This window comes from Nuphar pumila, chromosome 6, assembly GCF_984573655.1.
Source record: "Nuphar pumila chromosome 6, dmNupPumi1.hap1.1, whole genome shotgun sequence".
NCBI lineage: Eukaryota > Viridiplantae > Streptophyta > Magnoliopsida > Nymphaeales > Nymphaeaceae > Nuphar > Nuphar pumila.
The window spans coordinates 100582547-100604605 of NC_143254.1; the positions used below are offsets into that span (position 1 = coordinate 100582547).

A 22059-nucleotide genomic window follows, 5' to 3' on the forward strand; every position below is an offset into this window, starting at 1 on the left:
TGTACAGTACATAAAATCTGTTAGAAGTCGATGTACATCATATTATTCCTGGGGGGTCGCGTCGTTTGTTGTCTTGTAGGTATTCTTGCCGGCTGAGTTTTTTTCTCTTCCGCAATTAGATATTTTGTCAATTTTCTGCATAGTTCTGTGCGGAATCTAGGCATATCAACCTGCAACAAAAATGTAATGTGACACCAATTTATACATTGAGTCCCCAATAATTGAGGGTAATATTGCTAGAAATCAACATAGAACGTCGAAATTAGGTTATCGTCCATTGTATATTGCTTCAATATACTTCATTATAAATACGCCACAATCGACGCCATTATTTTGTAAAGGAGCATCTTCTGTTGAGCGAAAGATCCACTGGCCAATGTCAACACTGAAAATGTCTTCGACGAATCCCACATGTGGTTCATGCAGAAGAAAGTAAATTCCTGACCTCCGTACATGATACAATATCCTTATAGATGAAAACTTATGAAATGCAAAACGTCACGACGTACACCACTTGTAACTCCAATGAATTGTAGCACCATAGTTGTTTTTCTTTTAAATCCATCACGTAGAAGACCCAATGCGCTTCAATTTGCCAGAGTGTAGGAATCAATATCTGCAAATCGATCGTACAAATGGTGTTAGGACTGTTATGCCATAACCTTGCACAAGAGGTTTGTTCACTTACTTTTTCACTTAACCAAAAGTCTCTGCAATGATCATCGTTAACCCAGTATGGTAGTCCATCTTGAAATCCAATGGAGTATGGCAATCGACGTACGATACTCTGTTGACCGAAACAGTGATAATAGAAATGTTAAAAATGAAGCAATAAGAGTAAATCAAAAAACAAAATAAACATAAAATAGAACCGATATACCATGAAATAAGGGTTGACGATGTGTCTAGTATTGGTTGTTGCGTTGCTTTGAATATACTTGACGAAATCGGATATAGCCTGTTTACAACAAATATGAACTTGTTATCATGGCATATATAAATCTATTACTGATAATGGTTTCATAGGTACAAAATTACTGATAGTATTCCCTTATGTATATGCGTTTTGCATCTGGGTGGGTCTCTACTTGGATTTTGGTCAGATTCACGGATCTGATTCCTAACCGGGCTTAACCCGATATTTTCTCCATTTTCACCTAAAAATAAATAGTATTTTACACATTTTCGGTGCATCCAGTACCACAATGTCTCGTGTCATAACTAGATTGAAAGCCACACCATGAGATGCAAATCGGATGCGAATCCAAAATCTGGCTTAATCTTTTACTAGATCTAGTACCGGTTCAAAATTGAACCGACCCATATCAAGACCCGCTTTCTCCAAGTCCTTTTAATAGGTAAGGTGCAAAACCCTGGAAGCAGATCAGGTCATGCTGAACATGAGCGTTTTTGCTCATGCTGACATCGTGGCCGTCTGTTTCATTTTGGATGAATGACACGTGGTTTTGTTGACTTTTAAGCTTTTTAAAATGCAAATCGGATGGCCACGATGTCGGCATGAGCAAAAACGCTCATGTTCAGCATGACGTGATCTGCTTCCCAAAACCCTAGCCTCCCTTCGGAGAGAGAGAGAGAGAGAGAGTGTCTGCCGAAGCAACCAGTGCGGCGGCAGCCAATGGTAACGGCGAGGGTGGTAAAGGATGTCTCCCCACACGACTTTGTGAAGGCCTACGCCTCCCACCTCAAACGCTCCGGCAAGGTATCATCTCTCTCTCTCTCTCTCTGAAGAAATATTGATTATGTCATGGAACATGCTGTTTAAAAGATTTGTTTTCTTTGTTCTTGAGATTGGAGTGGATCTAGTGGATTTCTTTTAAGGTTTTTCGTTGTTTGGATTCGACGTTTCTGATCAAAGCAAACTGCTCGATGTGGTTGGTTGCGATGCTAAAATGATTTTGTTTGATTGAAACTGGTTGTGATTCCTTTGTAGCTATTATTCATTCTTGGATTTTGATGGTGAGCTCATAGTTGTATTCCGTGGCACGTTTCCTTCTTGAGAAGTGGAATTTTCTTTTCCTTCGTTTTTCTTTAACATGCACAATTGTCTTTTTTCCTTTTGGCTTATTTTTGTTTGCTTACTCGCTTCGATGCTAAATTTAGTCGCATGGGTTGCGATTCATAGCTCCGTTTTTTATGTTGGTGCCAAGTTGTTTTGCTTAATGATCAATGGTGAATGGGAGACATGCACACAATTTCTCCGTAACAACGGCTGAGGTTTAATGTTTACTGGAAGAAACATGCAAAGATTCTGATGCAGACACACAAAGTTATTTAACATGAAGGTTGAGTTTTTTTGCGGTGTACCCTTTTGCTGAAGGACATCTGATGTAGATTTTTTTTAATTCATGTTTTATGTTTTTTGTCGCTCTCTAGTTGATTCTCTTGAAAGCTGTGGAATTTTATCGATTGCTATAATTGTTGGTGCAGATCAACGGCCCGTTCTCATGGACGGAGCAATAAAGAAGAGGTTGATCGTAGGATCCAAACCAAATTCAAAATATATATGATTTAAGAAAAAGAAAAAGGAAATAATGCCTATTATGTGCTCCTTATTGCATAGCATAAGAACCTTTACTTAGTCGTCATAACCAAAAGTGAGTAAGTGCTCCCTCTCTCAGACTTAAAAAACCTCCTCTTTACTAACGAAATCTCTATATAATAATAATAAACCTACGTTCTTCATTATGGATATGATCTTTTAGCAAATTGAATCCCGTGCTTATTAGTTATTGAAATTTGGTAATTTTTAAAATTATCCATTATTTTCTAATTTGGCCATTTTTTAAATAACTAATTTAGGCTAAAATCTCTCTCTCGCTCTCTTGTTGTAACTCTAAAATTATCTATAATTTGACTGTAGGTAACTTTGGTAATTCTGGATGGATTTTCCTACACCCTCTCTTTATAATAACGATGCGGAGCACCTACACCCTTTTAATAGCCTTTGGATTTTTTGAGATCCAATGGCGGTGATGCATCTTAAATATGCATGCAGCTTAGTCTAGAAGCATCGTATTATTACTAATATATATGTATATAATATAGAGTAAGTGGTAGCTGCCTACCACTTTTCTAGCCTACTGCTTATGTCACACGGACACGCCATCTGACCCAACGTACCTGTGTTGACACGTCTGGACAGATGGATTTTCCTACCCCCCCTCCCCTCCCCCCCCCCCTGCATCTCTCTCTATAATAACGATACGGTGCTCCTGAAGCACCTACTCCCTTTTTTGGATTTTTTGAGATCCAACGGTGGTGATGCATCTTAAATATGCATGCAGCTTACTCTAGGTGCATCATATCATTACTAATATATATATATATATATATATATATATATATATATATATATATATATAGAGAGAGAGAGAGAGAGAGAGAGAGAGTAAGTGGTAGCTGCCCACCACTTTTCTAGCCTACTGTCTGTCACACGAGCACGCCATCTGACCCAACGTACCTGTGTCGACACTTCTGGACATGGGTACATTTTAGGTCTGTTCGAATCAGGTCCTTCTAAGACCCAAACCCGATACCAAGCTTTTTTCAGTTTGATACTATGTAGGAAGGAAGAAGAGGAGATGAAGAGGAAGGAAAAGAAGTAGAAGAGAAGAAGTGCAGGAGAGTGAAAGAGAGAGCAGAGTTGCCAGTCGAGGAAGCGGGAGCGAGAAGCGATTCAAAAAGCCGAAGCGGGAAGCGCGGCACTTTCAAAATTTTAAGAAGCGGAAAGCGTGGGACAACTTAGAAGTGAACCAAGAATCGTCTCTAAAGCGACCTAGGAAGCGGGAGGGAATTGACAAAAGAAAAAGAAAATAAAAATAAAAATACAAAAAATGAAAAAAAAGGCAGAAGCGAGCTGCCCATTTTTTTGTATGTGCTTCCCAGGACGTTTCGGAAGCGCGATGCTTCGTTCTTCTGAAACACGTTTTGGAGAAGCGCACTTCCCCACTCTCTATGACGCCTTCGGCAACTATGAGAGAGAGAGATCTTCACCTTCTTCTCTTAGTGGAGAGACGGGATGGTGGGGGTTACCAAGAGAGAGAGGGAGAGGAAGGCGGTGTACTGGGGTTAACAAGTGAGAGAGAGGGGTGTGTATATATATATATAATCACTAGAATATGAGAACGGGAAATATGAGAACTAATGTGTGAACCATTATGTTCATGGATTTTTTGTTCTTTTCTCTTGAATCTAACCTTATGGATGTGATCTAGATGCTTCGATTTATAAGAACCCACTCTTTAATCATTTGATTTTAATGCATAAACTTGATTTTGTTAAGGTTTTAAAATCAATGGCTCATAATCTTCATAAATATTCAATCATTCAAAAAATCACATTTTTTCATCAAAAATACATGATCCAGTGGTTGATTCCTAGCTAATTCACCATGCCAAGCACATCCACATGGTTGGATTTGCAAAAAAAAGTGTTGGAAATGCCCATATTTCTAGTTCCCATATTTTTGTTCTCTCTCTCTCTCTCTCTCTTATATATATATATATATATATATATATATATATATATATATATATATATATAGTCACTAGAATGTGAGAACGGGAAATATGAGAACTAATGTGTGAACCATGATTTTCATGAATTTTTTGTTCTTTTCTCTTGAATATAACTTGACGGATGTGATCTACATGCTTGGTTTTATGAGAACCTTCTCTTGAATCATCCGATTTTGATGCATAAACGAGTTTTTTTAAGGCTTTAAAATCAATGGCGCATAATCTTCATAAATATTCAAGCATTTAAAAATCTCATTTTTTCGTTGAAAATACACGATCCAATGGTTGATTCCTAGCAAATTCGCCATTTGGAGCACATCCACATGGTTGGATTTGCAAAAAAAGTGTTTGAAATGCCCATATTTCTAGTTCTCATATTCTAGTAACTATATATATATATATATATATATATATATACATGTCTTTTTTTCTAAATTACATTTTAATCCTTATATTCAAATATCGCATTCTTCTTTTCTATACATATATGTTCTCCCTTTAATTTAATTTGGTAACTTTGTTATGATTTTCCTAATCTATCTCTTTGGTAATATAAGACATCTTATAAATTTTCCTAATTTCTCTCTCTCTCTCTCTCTCTCTTGTGCATGATGAGAGAATTGTGAGAAAAAAAGTATGTTGAGAATTTTAAAAATCGCATTTGAATCCAACAAAACTTTCTATGTAATTTTGAAAAAGTATGTAAAGAAATTTGTCCATCTTTAAGAAATAGTAATATATATATATATATATATATATATATATATATATATATATATATATATATATATATATGATAATTAAGTTAGAACCATATTTAGATTTGGAAATATGTTGGCATAATTAGGAAGCTTAAGCACGAAAATGGATCAAGATGTACCCCATGGAGCCAGTAACATCGCTCTAGTTCCACATAATTAACTCACTGGCCTACTGCCCCATTATCGCCCCTTTGTATTACCCCACTCGTCTCACTACCATGTTTCAGACAACCCTGTGGCATAGGGATTGATGTTGGCCAAAGATCAACCATTGAGTCACCATCAATTAGACAAAAAACAATGCCCCAACCACCCATGGGGACTCCAATTTTTGGATAAGGGTGGTCATGGTTATCACAGCCTGAACCGACCACTTCCATCGTCACCACCATCCTAGATGAGAGTGAGTATGGATGAACTAATTTAGTTTAACCTTATTCTCTCTCAAATCGATGATATTCAGATCTAAAGAGCTATGTCACACATAATATTTTAACAGGGACACTTGAACACTGGTTCCTTTGTGTTAGGTGAAGTCAACCACATTGAGGTCCATTTCTATTCAAAAGTAGATTCAATTAACCTTAATCAAGTTCATTTTTATCTATGTTATATATATAAATACATAAATGCACACAAATACACGTAGTGTTAACTTAAAAGTGTTAAAATATATATATATATATATATATATATATATATATATATATATATATATATATCATCCCCGCACCCAAGTTTTTTTAAAGTGTTGCATCGCCGCATTCGCACCCTCACCTATGTGACATAGCTAAAGAGTCAATTTCCTTCTTGTTTCGCAAATTCTAGTTTTTTAAAACCCTTCATCCAAAACTTTCTACATGACCCAAATTGGCATGAAAATCCATTAAAACTTGTCCTTATGAACCCAAAGTCTATCCTTTCATCCAGCTATATCGTGGTTTGCGAGTCACCGCCAAGTCACCAACCATTGCAACTAAGCAACATAGTTTGCTGCAAGTTGCAACAAGAGCATTATGAAAGCTCACAACTTTAATATAGATAACCGCAAAAAACAAAAATATCTAACAATGACTGGAAATTTACAATCTATATCTTGAAAAACTGAGAAACTATGTCACACAGACTCTTCTAACAGGGCACTGCACCCGCACGGGTGCGACACTTGGACACAACTTCCTTTATGTTAGGTGAAGTCAACCACACTGAGGTCCATTTCTATCCAAAAGTAGATTCAGTGAACCCTAATCAAGTCTATTTTTATCTATATTATATATATAAATACATAAATGCACACAAATACACAGTGTTAACTTAAAACTGTTAAAAATTATATATATATATATATATCCTTCCTGCACTTCTGCATCCAAGCTTTTTTAAAGTGCCGCACCGCCGCATCCGCACCCACACCTATGGTACATGGCTGAGAAATAACAACAAATAATCCCATTGAGAAAAAAAATTATGATAGTTTCCTCCGCCTCTTATCTATTTATAGGCTAAAGGTTCTATTTGTTATTTGAGTCTTTCTTTTGAAGTTGGATATTGCATCATTGCGTCATATCTATATTATAGTGACAAAATTATCGAGTCTCGTGATAATATCGTGAGAAATTGTCTGAAAGTTTAAAACGGCAATTTCTCAAGGGATTTATAAAAAATATAAATACCGCAATTTAAATGTGATATTTACGTTTCAAACGGCTATTTATCATGAAAAAACATGTGTTTTATTTTAAAAAATATTAATAATTTCTTATAAAATATTTTTTTATTTTAAATTTATTTTTTTATTGTCTAGATTTTGCCAAAAAAATGTGAAATTTATGATTTTTTTAAAATTCTTTCAAGTATATGATTAATGTTTTCCTTCATACGAATACAATTTTCTTTAGATTTGTGTATATTGATTTCCAAGTATTTGACGTGTGTTTCAAACATCTTAGCAAGATCCTCTCTTGAGCTTCAAGAGATTATGATGACTAACGAACCGATGCTTCGATACGAATTTGATGCAAGAAAATCAATAAGGTCATTCTTGAAATCCTGCAGATTGATACCCAAGTGCAACTATGAAGCTAAATTATCTAGGATATCTAAATTATTTAAAAGAGCAGTAAATAATTCAAAATTAAGAGAAAATGAAAATGAAAACCATAACCTATTTCAAAACTGAATTTGCACTGCCATGGGTCTCTCATCTATTGATAAACGAGAATTATAATTTTAACATTATTCAACTTCCTAATTTGATAAACCTTCTAATCATAAGGTTGATTTATATGTCCTGGATAATGATAGTGAGGAAGGGAATGACAAGGGCTTGTTTGTTGTTGGATTGTTTTTGAATGGGGGTAAAGAGAGGGAAACAGAGATGTTCAGTTTGGTGTGAGCATACCACAGAAGCCCAACTGGTTGATGTCCTTGGGTGTCGCTGGTTTGGGATGTCTAGTAGGCAGGCACTAACTAGATTATGACAAACCAGAAGTGGTGCAGATGTGGTTATTGACAAAGTGGAAGAGGAATACCTTGAGGAGGAACGACATGTTCTGCGTGGCTATCAAAAAGTTTGGTCAATCGTTAGGTAGGCTTGAAGTCAATCTGACGAACCCATCGGCTACACCACCATCTTCGAGTGTGTGCTCCAAGACTAGAGAGCGTATCAGAATTAAGATGCCCCACCTATAAATAGTTGAGGGGTAGAGGGTATTAAAAGGGCATGCATATCATATCTAGTTTGTAGGACGATAATTTGGTGTTTTTCCATGTATGGGTTTTGTTTTTTTGTTTCTTTTCCTAAGGGTACCCTAACACTTTACATGTAATATATTGTTTAGAGAGAAGAGTGTAATCATTGATGATTGATCTCCTCTCTTGTGATGTCTTCTTCTTTTTTTGTTCTTTTATTACTTCCTTTTTTTTGCTCTCTTCTTCTAATTCTGTCTCCCCCCGGTTTTCAATGTCATAGAAATGTAGATTTATAGGTTTCAAGAGAGGAGGCTATGGTCTTTTTTTATGAAGCGCGTTATTATTGTGATTGTTGTCATTTGTTTTGTTTTTGTTTTTTTTGCAGTTTTTTATGCAATAGATTCAGAATTTTCAGTTATTTCTGACATTTGAATTTTTGTGGTTGGGTTTTGGTCTCAGATTTGTGAACTTTAGGGATGCCTTTCCTACAACCTGCATGAATTTGGTACTGGAGAAACAGGTTTGTTGCTCATCTCAATTTTTAAGATGTTGAATAATTTGTCAAATAACCCTATTAAGTTCAAGATTCAACAAATACACCATCATCTTGATAAGTTCTTGATTTTGATAAGCCTGTCATAAATTGCATTTTGGATCTACATATATGGATCTATTACCTTGGCCCATTTGGATTTTAGATTGCATCTTACTCTCAATTTGCATCTAAGATATCTTGAATTAATTAAAAGTATAGATTTCTCTGAGCCTAGTCTGAGATGCGCAGTCATACTAGTTTCAATTTGTTTTAGTTGTAATTTCGTCATGCTCCTATATATGTGATTAAAGTTATTTGTGACTATAGGTACTGGATGTTGTAGATCGCCTTACTTAGGTTCTCTCCTCCCTGCTACGGCAGCAGCTGAAAGACAGAGAAGATGGTCGGCCCTTTGCTGAAGAAGGCGGCCTTCGAGAAGCGACGTGCAAAGAAACCCAAGAATTCTCATAGAGATCGAAGCATCTCTGCCAAGGTGATCCCTCTCTCTCTCTCTCTCTCTCTCTCTCTCTCTCTCTCTCTCTCTCGAAACTAGGCTTAGGTCATATCCCCATATATCCCCAAATGGGTTATGTTGTTGTACCTTTTAATTATACATGACATCTAGGACTACATATGAATGTCACGGCTTTGATATTCTTTTCTTTAGCCTTTGTGAATGAGAAAAGAATCACCTGTGTTGGCTTACACGTTGTTTCCAACTGTGATGTTGCTTTGCATATTCCTTTCTATAACTGAAATCATGAACGACTCTTTTACATGATATGTGCTGGTTCCATGGCTTTGATTACCAAATTAAGTATAATGGTTGTTATTCCTATCAAGAAAGGATTGCATGTTGTTGAAGAAGGAAGAATACCAGAAAGGGAATCTTAAATTTAAGCAAGGCCTGGATAAGAAATTTGCAAAGGATGGTGATTCTTTCTTTGGATTAATGCCATAACAGTCTCGTGATATTTTTACCCCCTTCAGAACAATTTTTGAAAGGTTAACTCCGTTGTTAAAATTTTCTCCGAGGGCAACAAATGTTTGTATTGTTTATGGTATCTGTAATATGAAAAACTCATTGTTGTTGTTATCGATATTTTTGTCCCCATAGTTTGAAATTTGTGGCTCATTTTGATTTGACCCCTTGCTCTAACTGATGATTCAAATATTTTGAAAAAGTCATTTGATTTACACTTTCTTATTGACTTGACTGGTTTTTAACATATCTACATATAACTCTACTCAGGGAAGCTGTTTATGGTCAAATTTCATAGGTCGATAAACCCTAGCCTCCCTTGAGAGAGAGAGAGAGAGAGAGAGAGAGAGAGATACTTGGATCGCCATGAGAATTCTTGGGTTTCTTTGTGCTTCACTTCTCGAAGTCCGCCTTCTTCAGCAAAGGGATGACCATCTTCTCTGTCTTTCGGCTGCTGCCGTAGCGGGAATGAGAGAACTACATAAACCCAAAACCCTACCCGCTTACTTTGTTTGGGCCGGTTTTTGATGTGTCAGCCTAACTCTGAATCAATAAGTAGACCCGATCTTGGTAACCGTAATGCCTTTTTTGAAAGTCGGAGAATAGAACTTGCAGGCGGAGTTGGGTACAAAAAGGATATCATGATATCTTAAATTTGTTGCTAGAAAACTTGATAATATGAAACGGATATCCCGATATTTTAAAATTGTCACTAGAAAACTTGATAAATATTTTAGCCGAGCATTTCCATTTTTAAACGTGGTATACTGAAATGTATTACTATGATTTAAGTTATCTCATTTCTATCATTTTTTTTCATCATAATAGGATGAAAATGCTGAACAAAATTTAGAATAATGAATGGTATGTTTGATCTAAAGTTTTTAGAAATCCGACCGACCTTGGGACCAAAGTGAAAAACTCATATTAGTAATAGATTAAAGTTAAAACCCTGAAAAAAATGTGTATCATCTGGTACACATTGTTGTGCTCATCTTCCATTTTATATATGGACACCAGATTCGACTCCCACCAGGTGCTCTGATGTCTTTTACTGGTGGGCTTGCCAAGGGCTTGGGTGTAGGTTGCCCTACTGAGGGTTTACCTTGCCAAGGGCGAGTCCATAGGGATCTTAGCTCAAAGCTTGCAAAATCAGGCTCAAGCTCCGCTTGAGGCAAGCTTGGGCTTGATTTTTCCAGCTCATTTTGTAAATGAACGAGCTTGGGCTGAGATTCAAATATTATTGAAAAGAAAAGGTCAACAAATAATAGAAGTAGAGTGAAATGGTGAAGTATAAACTAGGAAATATCAGCAAACTAAAACATATACCGTTATTAGAAAAAAAATTATTTTAAACTATGTAATGCAGAGACTGCATTGTATATTTATATGCATAGACATGACTATATAACGTGACCCATTGGAATTTTACTCTATTCCTGTGATTTCTATATCTTAAGGGATTACTTCATTGAAACATATGATTAGACGAAAAAGTTACAATCATCTGATTTTTACCAATCTGCAGCTCAATTGCTACTATAAGAGCATTCTGGTTGTTCATTAATATTATCCATTTTTAAGATCCAGTGGCAACAGGAATTTGCTGTAAGGTCCCATGTCTGATGCTGAGTTGAGAATGCAGATATTTACAGTTCTTTTTTCCATTTACATGTTCTTTTTGAAAGCCGTTGAGTGGAATATTGCTGTCAAATAAAACTTGGCATTTGCTTTGTGGTTTTGCAGATAGATAATGAATCAAATTAATATTTAAATCTTGAAGAACTTGGTCTTATTGTTATAATTTCTGGTAGCGAGCAATGTAATGATGGGAAACATGCTCAGTGACCTTCGCCTTTAATTATTTTGTTGTAAAGTTTTGTATTGCATGCTTATTAGTTTTCTCTCTTGGTGTCTGCCGAAAGTCACCAGCTTGGGAGGGTGAGGCCTGAAGAAAGGCAACTTATATTTGATGAAGATACTGACGATGACATCGATGAGGTTGATTTGAAAGAGTTCGTAGAAGAGAAAAGAGGAGTGGAACAAGACAGCTTGCCTTAAAAAAAAAATCATTCTATCGATACCCAGCATTTTTTTTAAAGGCAAGCTGATGTTAGGCAGACCCCTACCAGTCATACAACTATACCATTGGGTTTTGAACCTGCAACGTCCAAACACAAGGTGACATGCACTAGCTGCTCCTACCAGACAAACGGAGCCCTGTTCATTCCCGATATCCAGCTTTGATGCGAAGAGTAGGGACGTCCTTGTGAACAAGTGCCCTAGCTATCAGTAAATAAGTCAAAGATTCAAATTGACGAAGCAAAGGCTATCCTATTGGGCAGCACCATTTAAGAGTTACATTGGTCATCCCACAAGGTCTCTCACGTACATCTGGCCAGGTAGATCGGTTAACATATTCAAGTTGGAAGCTGTCACAAGTTCGATACCAGGAGTGTCGATCCCTTGTCTCATGACTATAGTAGGAAGCTTCCTGTCAAGGGGTTTTAATTACTTGGGAGTTGGGAGTGAGCCGTATGTTTGAACATTAGGCACTGGAGACGAGGGTTTTAACCTCAAAGTTTTACACCTTTGAGACGGCAGAGTGTAAGAATGGTAGGCTGAGCCAGTGGGACCAGGTCTTTGATCCACATATGTGGTTTCTTCGACTAATAAATATTAAAAAATGTGTTAGATGGCACCAAGAAATGCTAAATCATATCGAAGATGTGATGCACTTTATGACGGTTCAATTGATACATATGACTTCGAGGTTGGACTCAAATGATCAACCCTTTACGACTACTTTAAGGCAACAAAGAGTGAATGTGATGTTCACATTACAGGTGCACAACCAGCCGAGTAGCTCGGGCTTCGTTCAACTCGACTTGGTTAAATCTCATCTCAAACTCGTTCATTTACAAAATGAGCTGAAAAACTCAAGCCTAAGCTTGACTCAAGCAGAGCTTGAGCTAAGATCCCTATGGGCTTGCCCTTGGCGAGGTAAACCCTCGGTGGGGTCACCTACACCCAAGCCCTTATGGTGCCCACTAGTTAAAGACACCTGAGCACCTGGTGGGAGTTGAATCTGGGACAAAAAGGATCAGCACCACTGCCACTCAGGCGACCCGAGTGGGTATCTCCATGTCTTTATATAAAATGGAAGATGAGCATAACAATATATGTACTAGATGGTACACAATTTTTTTTTCAGGGTTTTAACTTTATTATATTACTAATATGAGTTTTTCACTTTGGTCCCAAGGTTAGTCGGACTTCTAAAAACTTCAGACTAAATATACAATTTATTATTCTAAATTTTGTTTAGCATTTTCATCCTGTTATAATGAAAAAAATTGACAAAAATGAGATAACTTAAGTCACGACAATACATTCCAGTATACCACGTTTAAAAATGAAATTGTTCGACTAAAATATTTATCAAGTTTTATGGTGATAATTTTAAAATATCTGGATATCTGTTTTGTATCGTCAAGTTTTATAGCAACAAATTTAAGATATTATGACATCCTTTTGGTCACAACTACGCTTGCAAGTTTTATTCTCCGAATTCCAAAAAAGGTATTATGGTTACCAGGATCAGGTCTACTTGTTGATTGTGGATCGGGTTGACACATCAAAATCGGCCCAAACAAAGTTAGCGGTAGGATTCTGGGTTTATGTTGTTCTCTCCTCCCTGTTACAACAGCAATCGAGAGAAGATGGCTGGCCCTTTGCTGAAGAAGGCGGCCTTCGAGAAGCGACGCACAAAGAAACCCAAGAATTCTTGTGCAGATCGAAGCATCTCTGCCAAGGTGATCTTTTTCTCTCTCTCGCTCGCTTTTGAAACTAGGCTTAGGTCATATCCCTGTATCCTCAAATGGGTTATGTTGTACCTTTTAATTATACATGACATCTAGGACTACATATGAATGTCACGACTTTGATATTCTTTTCTTTAGCCTTTGTGAATAAGAAACGAATCACTTGTGTTGGCTTATACGTTGTTTCCAACTGTGATGTTGCTTTGCATGTTCCTTTCTATAACTGAAATCATGAACGACTCTTTTACCTGATATGTGCTGGTTCCATGGCTTTGTTTACCAAATTACATATAATGGTTATTGTTGTTATTCCTATCAAGAAAGGATTGCTTGTTGTTGAAGAAGAATACCAGAAAGGGAATCTTAAATTTCGGCAAGGCCTGGATAAGAAATTTGCAAAGGAGGTGATTCTTTCTTTGGATTAATGCCTTAACAGGGTCGTGATATTTTTACCCTCTTCAGAACAAGTTTTGAAAGATTAACTCCTTCGTTGTTAAAATTTTCTCAGAGGGCAACAAATGTTTGTATTGTTTATGGTGTTTGTAATATGAAAAGCTCATTTTTGTACTTATAGTTTGAAATTTGTGTCTCATTTTGATTTGACCCCTTGCTCTAACTGATGATTCAAATATCTTGAAAAAGTCATTTGATTTACACTTTTCTGTTGACTTGGCTGGTTTTTAACAAATCTACTTATAACTCTAGTCAGAGGAGCTGTTTTATGGTCAAATTTCATAGGTCAATAGACCCTATCCGCCCTTTGGAGAGAGAGAGAGAGAGAGAGTCACCTTGGCAGAGATGCTTCGATCACCACGAGAATTCTTGAGTTTCTTTGCGTGTTGCTTCTCGAAGCCCTCCTTCTTCAGCAAAGAGCCGGCCATCTTTTCAGCCTTTCGGCAGCTGCCGTAGCGGGGAGGAGAGAACTACATAAACCCAGAATCCTACCACTTACTTTGTTTGGGCGGGTTTTTGATGTGTCAACCTGACCCAGAGTCAACAAGTAGACCTAATCCTGGTAACCGTAATGTCAGAGAATAGAACTTGCAAGCGTAGTTGAGTACAAAAAAGATATCATGATATCTAAATTTGTTGTTAGAAAACTTGATAATACGAAACGGATATCCTGATATTTTAAAATTGTCACCAGAAAACTTAATAAATATTTTAGCCGAACATTTCTGTTTTTAAACGTGGTATACTGAAATGTATTACCATGATTGAAGTTATCTCATTTCTGTCATTCTTTTTTCATCATAATAGGATGAAAATTCTAAACAAAATTTAGAATAATGAATTGTATGTTTGGTCTAAAGCTTTTAGAAGTGTGACCAACCTTTGGACCAAAGTGAAAAACTCATATTAGTAATATAATAAAGTTAAAACCCTAAAAAAAATGTGTACCATCTAGTACATATTGTTGTGCCCATCTTCCATTTTATATATGGTCGCCTAAGTGGCAGTGGTACTCATCCTTTTGTCCTAGATTCGACTCTCACCAGGTGCTCAGGTGTCTTTAACTGGTGGGCTTCGTAAGGGCTTGGGTGTAGTTGACCCCACCCAGCGTTTACCTCGTCAAGGGCGAGCCCATAGGAATCTTAGCTCAAAGCTTGCAAAATCAGGCTCAAGCTCGGCTCGAGTCAAGCTTGGGCTTGAGTTTTCCAGCTGATTTTGTAAATGAACGCGCTTGAGCTGAGATTCAAATATTATTTAAAAGAAAAGGTCAACAAATAATAGAAATAGAGTGAAAAGATGAAGTGTAAACTAGGAAATATACGCAAACTAAAACGTATACAGTTATTAGAACAATTTTTATTTTAAACTATGTAATGCAGTGACTGCATTATATATTTATATGCATATACATGACTATATAACGTGACCCATTGGAATTTTACTCTATTCCTGTGATTTCTGTATCTTAAGGGACTACTTCACTGAAACATACGATTAGATGAAAAAGTTACAATCATCTGATTTTTACGAATCTGCAGCTCAATTGTTACTATAAGAGCATACTGGTTGTTCATTAATATTATCCATTTTTAAGATCCAGTGGCATCAGGAATTTGCTGTAAGGTCTCATGTCTGATGCTGAGTTGACAATGCAGATATTTACAGTTCTATTTTCCATTTACATGTTCTTTTTGAAATTTGTTTCACGTGTGAGTGGAATATTGCTGTCAAATAAAACTTGGCCTTTACTTTGTTGTGGTTTTGCAGATAGATAATGAATCAAATTAATATTTAAATCTTGAAGAACTTGGTCTGATTGTTAGATTTTCTGGTAGCGAGCAATGTAATGATGGGAAACATGCTCAGTGACCTTCGCTTTTAATTATTTCCTTGTAAAATTTTGTATTGCATGCTTATTAGTTTTCTCTCTTGGTGTCTGCCAAAATTCACCAGCTTGGGAGGGTGAGGCCTGAAGAAAGGCAACTCACATTTGTTGAAGAAGATACTGACGATGACATGAATGAGGTTGATTTGAAAGAGTTCGGAGAAGAGAAAAGAGGAGTGGAACAAGAAGAGGAAGCAGAAGAGGACGAGGATGATGATGACGAAGAAGATAGACTGACTGAACCTAGCAAGGATGCTGTGTACGATGCTGAAGGCCTTCGTGCTAAGCTTGCTGATATTTGCTGGCCTGAAAACGTAGACTGGATACACAAACTGTGGATTGATTTTGATCATGGACATGAGATAGATGTAAATGATGATCTGACACGGGAGCTAGCTTTCTACACGCAGGCATTGGAGGGGACAAGGCAAGCATTTGAAAGACTGCAATCAATGGGAGTCCCCTTCCTGAGGCCTCCTGATTACTATGCTGAGATGGTGAAGAGTGACACTCACATGGTTAAGGTGAAGGGCAAGCTCATTCTTGAAAAGAAGAAGTTGGAAGAAGCCGAAGAGAGAAGGAAAGCGAGGGAGGCGAAGCGAATAGCCAAAGAGGTCCAGGCCCAGAAGTTGAAGGAGAGAGCCCAGCAAAAGAAAGAGGAGATCGAGTCGGTGAAAAAGTGGAGGAAGCAGAGGCAGCGTAGTGGGTTTGCTGGAGGTACAGATGACATGAGTTTCGATGCTGAAGGTGAAAGAAAGCCGTTCGAGAGGTCGAAAAAGTTGAGGCCTGGGGTGGCTGCTGGTGATAGGCATGGAGGAAAAGGAAAGCAAAAACCTGGGAAAAACAGAGAGCGGAGGAACGGTAAGTTTGGGTATGGGGGAAAGAAAGGTGGTATGAAGAGGCAGAACACAGTAGAAACAACTAACGATCTTAGGGGTTTTAACCAAGGTGATAACAAGGGAAGTAAGAAAAGGAGAAGGGAAAGCTAGTTGGTTTTTGTTAGTTTATTGCCTTCATATACTGGGAGAGCAAGGATCGAGAACATATTATGTTTGATGTTTTATGTTCAGATGCAACTGTCTTTTCTTCTGTTCTGTTTATGCTGCATTTTCCTCAAGCTAATCGCATTCAGTGGCTACGTGTTTAACACATGCGGCCAATTGACAGCCCCACATATAAGTGGTGCACTTGATGAAAAAGATCTTAACTTGTTAAGGCATGTTTTTCCATCCATTATTAAGATGTCAGTATTAAGTGATATGCATGGTTGTTAAACAGATCTTATGTCCTGTTAAATCATGATTCCATTTGAGAGCCTTGAATGTGAGGCTCATTGCCATTTCCCAGCTGTTTGGAGAAGTGCACTGCGGTTTCCACAAAACTTGGTTATTTGGGAGCAATGGTGGGGTTGAAGTTGGCAACCTCAACACCAATATCTCAATATCATTCATGTATAATGCGGCCATATGTTTCATGCCCTGCTTTGCTATATGTTTCATGCCCTTTCCTATAAAAGAGACCAGATAACCTTGTAAATGTGATGTTGCAAATATTGAGTTAGTCATGTAGAAATTGCATCCGTGCATCTCCCCAACCCCCACACTACACTACCTTCTACGCTGGAAAAAAAGAAAAGACCGCGAAAATTTTCACACAATTTGATAGTTTGATTTTTAACAGCGTATGGACAAAATGACCAAAATACCCATACAGAAAATATCAAACAAGGGCGCATTTGCCATTTAAAAAAAAGTCGTTTAAAAAAACAGAAAAAGAGGAAAAGGAAGGGACTTTCTTTCCGTGCTTCTCCCAACAAAACAAAGGAGTCAAACACATTCCGTATACGGTGTGGGAACACAAAAAGGAGAGAGAATGCTGTAGACGGGAAACTGTTTTCATGAAACAGAAAACCGCTCACGAGAACGCGTTACTGCTGAACACGACAAAGCTACCGTCGGCAACGTCCGAGTAGTCGGAGAGGCCACTGAAACCACAATTGTCCTCGGCCTCCTCCCGACCATAGTCGGCGTCGCATAATCGAAGCCCAGGGACTCCCATCGCCTTGAACTCATCGTTAAAATGCTAGTCGTCCGCCACCAGTTCGGCCGCGGGATCCAGGACAGCCGGGTTCCTCGAAGACTCGCGCCCACTTGAACCCGACGAAGGCAGGCCGAGCTCGTCATCAAACACACCCAGGAGGTAGCCCAACAGAGACCCACTCGCCCAATGAAGAAGAAGAGGAGGAAGAGGAAGAAGAAGAATATGAAAGTCAAACAAGTGTTGAGGAAACATACTCGAGCTAGTGAAATACATTTTGTAATATATACCTTATGTTTGATGTGAATGATTTAAATGATTTGAATGTATTGCAATGATTTGAATGTATTGCAATGTTTGATGTGAATGATTTGAATATATTGCAATGTTTGATGTGAATGATTTGCAATGTATTACAATGATTTGATGTGAATGATTTGAATGTATTGCAATGTTTGAATGTATTGCATGAAGTTATTTTCGATTTGATTATGTATCCATGAAGATATAGAGTTGTGTAACTGATCCAAATAAAAATTTTATTTGTTAGAATATGGTTCGTGGAGGTCACAGTGGTCGAGCACCCAGTGGTAGCCAGTCTCAGCCATCATCTTCACGGGCTGCTTCAATAGATATATCATTTAACTAATTGTATACTTAATTAGTTTAAATATACATTGTGTGAATTTCTAACTCAATTTTCTATATGTGATGTTTCGCCTGCACATGACCCACCTACACCATCTATTCATATACGTCACGAGACAACACCGGATGCAGGGTATTCTTAGTCTGACACACGACAACTCATTCAAATAGTGTATATCGATAGTCGGCCGTAAGTATTTTATTGTCACTTGTCCAATACTTATCTTATAAATAGTGTATATTGACAGTTGTTTGTTAATGTGTATCAATTCATGTGCAGCGCGAGGTTTGAGCCATAAGAAGTAATACAAAAAATTAAGAAGTCGCTTGTGATCATGCAAAATTTTAATTTGGGGTGTTCACATCACTACTGCAACATCTTTCAGGACCGGTCGCTCAATGAAAAGAGTACCCGAAGGAGGTGTTGGACAAATTATTGTCCTCATTCATGGTATGTAATTATTTATCATAACTAATGTGTTTTATATTTAATTTTTTGTTATAGTTATGTGCGTTAACTTTGTAAAAGTATTTGTAGGCTTCGCATTGTTTCACGACTGTAAACAAAGAGAAGGACGCGAGGGTAGTGTGGCAAAAGGTGGCTGCCAATCGATTTGCCGACATATTGCATAATATGAAGACTATAACAATAAAAGCATCTGGTGGGATAGATGATCCACTGTAGTGGAAGGTCCATGGCTGTTCTACTATCAGGAGAGATTATTGGGAGGGAATGTATGACAAGTAGGTGAGCAATGAATTTTGAAACCGCTCAGCAAATACTGCATAAAACTGAGTGAAGATGCCCGATGCCCATCAACACACAGGTGGATCTAGAACTTTTGGGGGCCAGCAGATGAAATGGTAACTCATTAATATATATATTGTCAAATTTATAAGTATTTTTACATACTTTTTAATTGATTTTTTTATCATTTAACCTTGCAAGAAGCAGAAAAAATGAAGCATTATACCTTACAAGGATGTGTTTGTTTAAACACATAAACATATGAGCACGAAAGAGTTTATATCAGAGAAGGCGAGAACGACATCGATATGTATTTATTGTATTAATAAACATTGTAATATACAAGTTACTATGAATTACATTATCATAAATATTATAGTTTTTAATTATTAATTTATATTGTAATCATTACTTTGTAGGAGTCATACGAGCAGCAGATGGTAGAGCGATATGGCAATGACTCCACTCAGCATCCGCCTTTTGATCCTGCAGTATGGGTGACTGCAACCGGTGCACCCAAAAAGGGTCGTGTGTTCGGGTTTGGGAGTAACATAAATACCACACCAGTCGTTGCCTCCTGCAGCTAGGGCTCTCAGAGTTCTCCCACCAGCATCAACTCCCACCATCCGATTGATCCTGCTATGTCTTGTCAGCGTCTTGAGAACAAAATGCGTGACTTTTTACATGAAGTTATTCCCAACCTTCTCCATAATAAGTTATGCACCTTTTTCGGGATAGGGGAACTTCGTCTGAATTCAACATGAGCTCTGGTGCCCGTCAGGTATAAAGATTCATGTAATTTGTTTCATATCGTTAGATTTCAAGCTAGTATATACATGATTGAACACATATAAGCATGATTTCATTACTATAATTTTTTTGACTGTCTTATAACACATATATGCATGATTGAATCACTATGAACGTTTTTTGCAACCTTAGAACACATACAAGCATTCTTTTATCACTATGACAACTTTAGAACACATATGAGCATAATATTAACATATATGAAAGTTTTTTTACTGCCTTATAACACATATATGCATGATTAAATCAATATGAAAGTTTTTTGACAACCTTAAAACACATATATGCATGATTGAATAACTATAAAAGTTTTTTTACTGCCTTAAAACACATATGAGCATGATTGAATCACTATGAAAGTTTTTTGACAACCTTAGAACACATATGAGCATGATATTAACATATATGAAAGTTTTTTTACTGTCTTATAACACATATATGCATGATTGAATCAATATGAAATTTTTTTGACAACCTTAGAACACATATATGCATGATTGAATCACTATGAAAGTTTTTGACAACCTTAGAACACATATAAGCATGATTTCATCACTATGAAATTGTTTTACCGCCTTAGAACACATATATGCATGATTGAATTACTATAAATTTTTTTACTGCCTTAGAACACATATATGCATGATTAAATCACTATGAAAGTTTTTTGACAACTTTAGAACACATATAAGCATGATTTCATCACTATAAAAGTTTTTTGACTGTCTTATAAAACATATATGCATGATTGTGATACATAACACATTTATTTGACAGCCTTATAAACATTATATGCATACGTGAATCACTATGATATTTTTTTGACAACCTTAGAACACATATCTGCATGATTGAATCACTATAAAATTTTTTTGTTAGTCTTAGAACACATATTTGAATTCTGTTATTGTTCTTCACTTTATTGCTAGTCTATGTGTCATTCAACCATTTACTTTGATTGCATTAGACTAGGTGCTTTGCATATAATTTATTTCATTATATTTTGCTTATCAATATTAACATTTCGGTTCTTTTGTATGATGCTAGAGATGATCAGCATAGAGGAGGTGATGAAGGCATGGATGGAGGGGCATATCGAGACAATGAAGAGGATGATGTCCCGAATCTTGGCAAGGATTAGATTCATCTGTTTAATTTATTTCACGTACTTGTAACTAATTAGAACTTGACAAGGACTGTACTGTAACTTATAACTTGTGTTAAATTTGTTTCACCTGCTTTGTATATGTATTTTTTATGTGTACTTTATTTTTTATACACAGGTTATATAAATTGCATAACAAGAACATTTTCTCGATATTCATATTTCAAAAAAAAAGTATTTTTTTTTTAAAATTTGTGACGGATATTATACGTCGCTAATATTCATCGTAAATTTAAGTCAGTCGATGTTTTACGATGAAATTTAATCTGTCGCTAATCCCTCACTTAATTGGCGACGGACATTAGCGATGGATACATATTCGTTGTTAAATTTTAGCGACGGATTAGCGATGGAATACATTTCTTCGCAAAACCAAACCAGTCTTTATTTAGCGACGGATTAATGACAGACATTATTCGTCGCTAATTCATTACTAATTAGCGACGAATTGACGACAAATAAATTCTGCCGTATTTTAGCAAACAAGATTATATGATGGTTGATTTCCGTTGTTAATCCATCGCTAAACATGTTAGTGATGGATTAACGATGGATAGCGTCTGTCGCTAATTTGCATTTTTCTTGTAGTGTTAGCAACTGATTGACGACAGATAAATTCTGTCGCATTTTAACGACCAGGATTATGCGATGGATGCTTTCTGTCGCTAATCCATTGCTAAATACGTTAGTGATAGATGAGCGACGGAAAGCGTCCGTCGCTAATCCACATTTTTCTTGTAGTGTTTCCTATAAAAAAGACCAGATAACCGTGTAAATGTGATGTTGCAAATATTGAGTTAGTAATGTAGAGATTGCGTCCCTATATGCAGCGATGGCTTGAATAATATATCCAGAGTGCGTTTGTTTCATTCTCTTTACTATAAAAGATAGGGACTATTTTGCCTATCAAAAAAAAAAAAAGATAGAACTATTTAGTGAGCGAGCGACGACGGCAGCTAAGGACTGAAGGTCGTAAATGGAT

The 22059-nt window shown here is 36.8% G+C and overlaps 1 protein-coding gene across 3 annotated transcripts; it reads left to right on the top strand.

Moving 5' to 3' along the window:
* Positions 1-1515: 1515 nt before the first annotated feature.
* Positions 1516-16763, top strand: LOC149835411 (putative rRNA-processing protein EBP2 homolog). 3 transcript variants are annotated; one of them, XM_090008488.1, is made up of 5 exons: positions 1522-1720; positions 2449-2615; positions 8450-8510; positions 8853-9018; positions 15738-16763. In XM_090008488.1, the coding sequence occupies exons 4-5, from the start codon at positions 8926-8928 to the stop codon at positions 16656-16658; spliced, it is 1014 nt and encodes a 337-aa protein (XP_089864614.1). In that variant the 5' UTR covers positions 1522-1720; positions 2449-2615; positions 8450-8510; positions 8853-8925; the 3' UTR covers positions 16659-16763. The 3 variants fall into 3 exon arrangements, with proteins under 3 accessions (XP_089864613.1, XP_089864614.1, XP_089864615.1); XM_090008487.1 differs by lacking the exon at positions 2449-2615 and having other exon boundaries at positions 1516-1720; XM_090008489.1 differs by lacking the exons at positions 1522-1720; positions 2449-2615; positions 8450-8510; positions 8853-9018 and adding an exon at positions 13166-13322.
* Positions 16764-22059: the final 5296 nt, after the last annotated feature.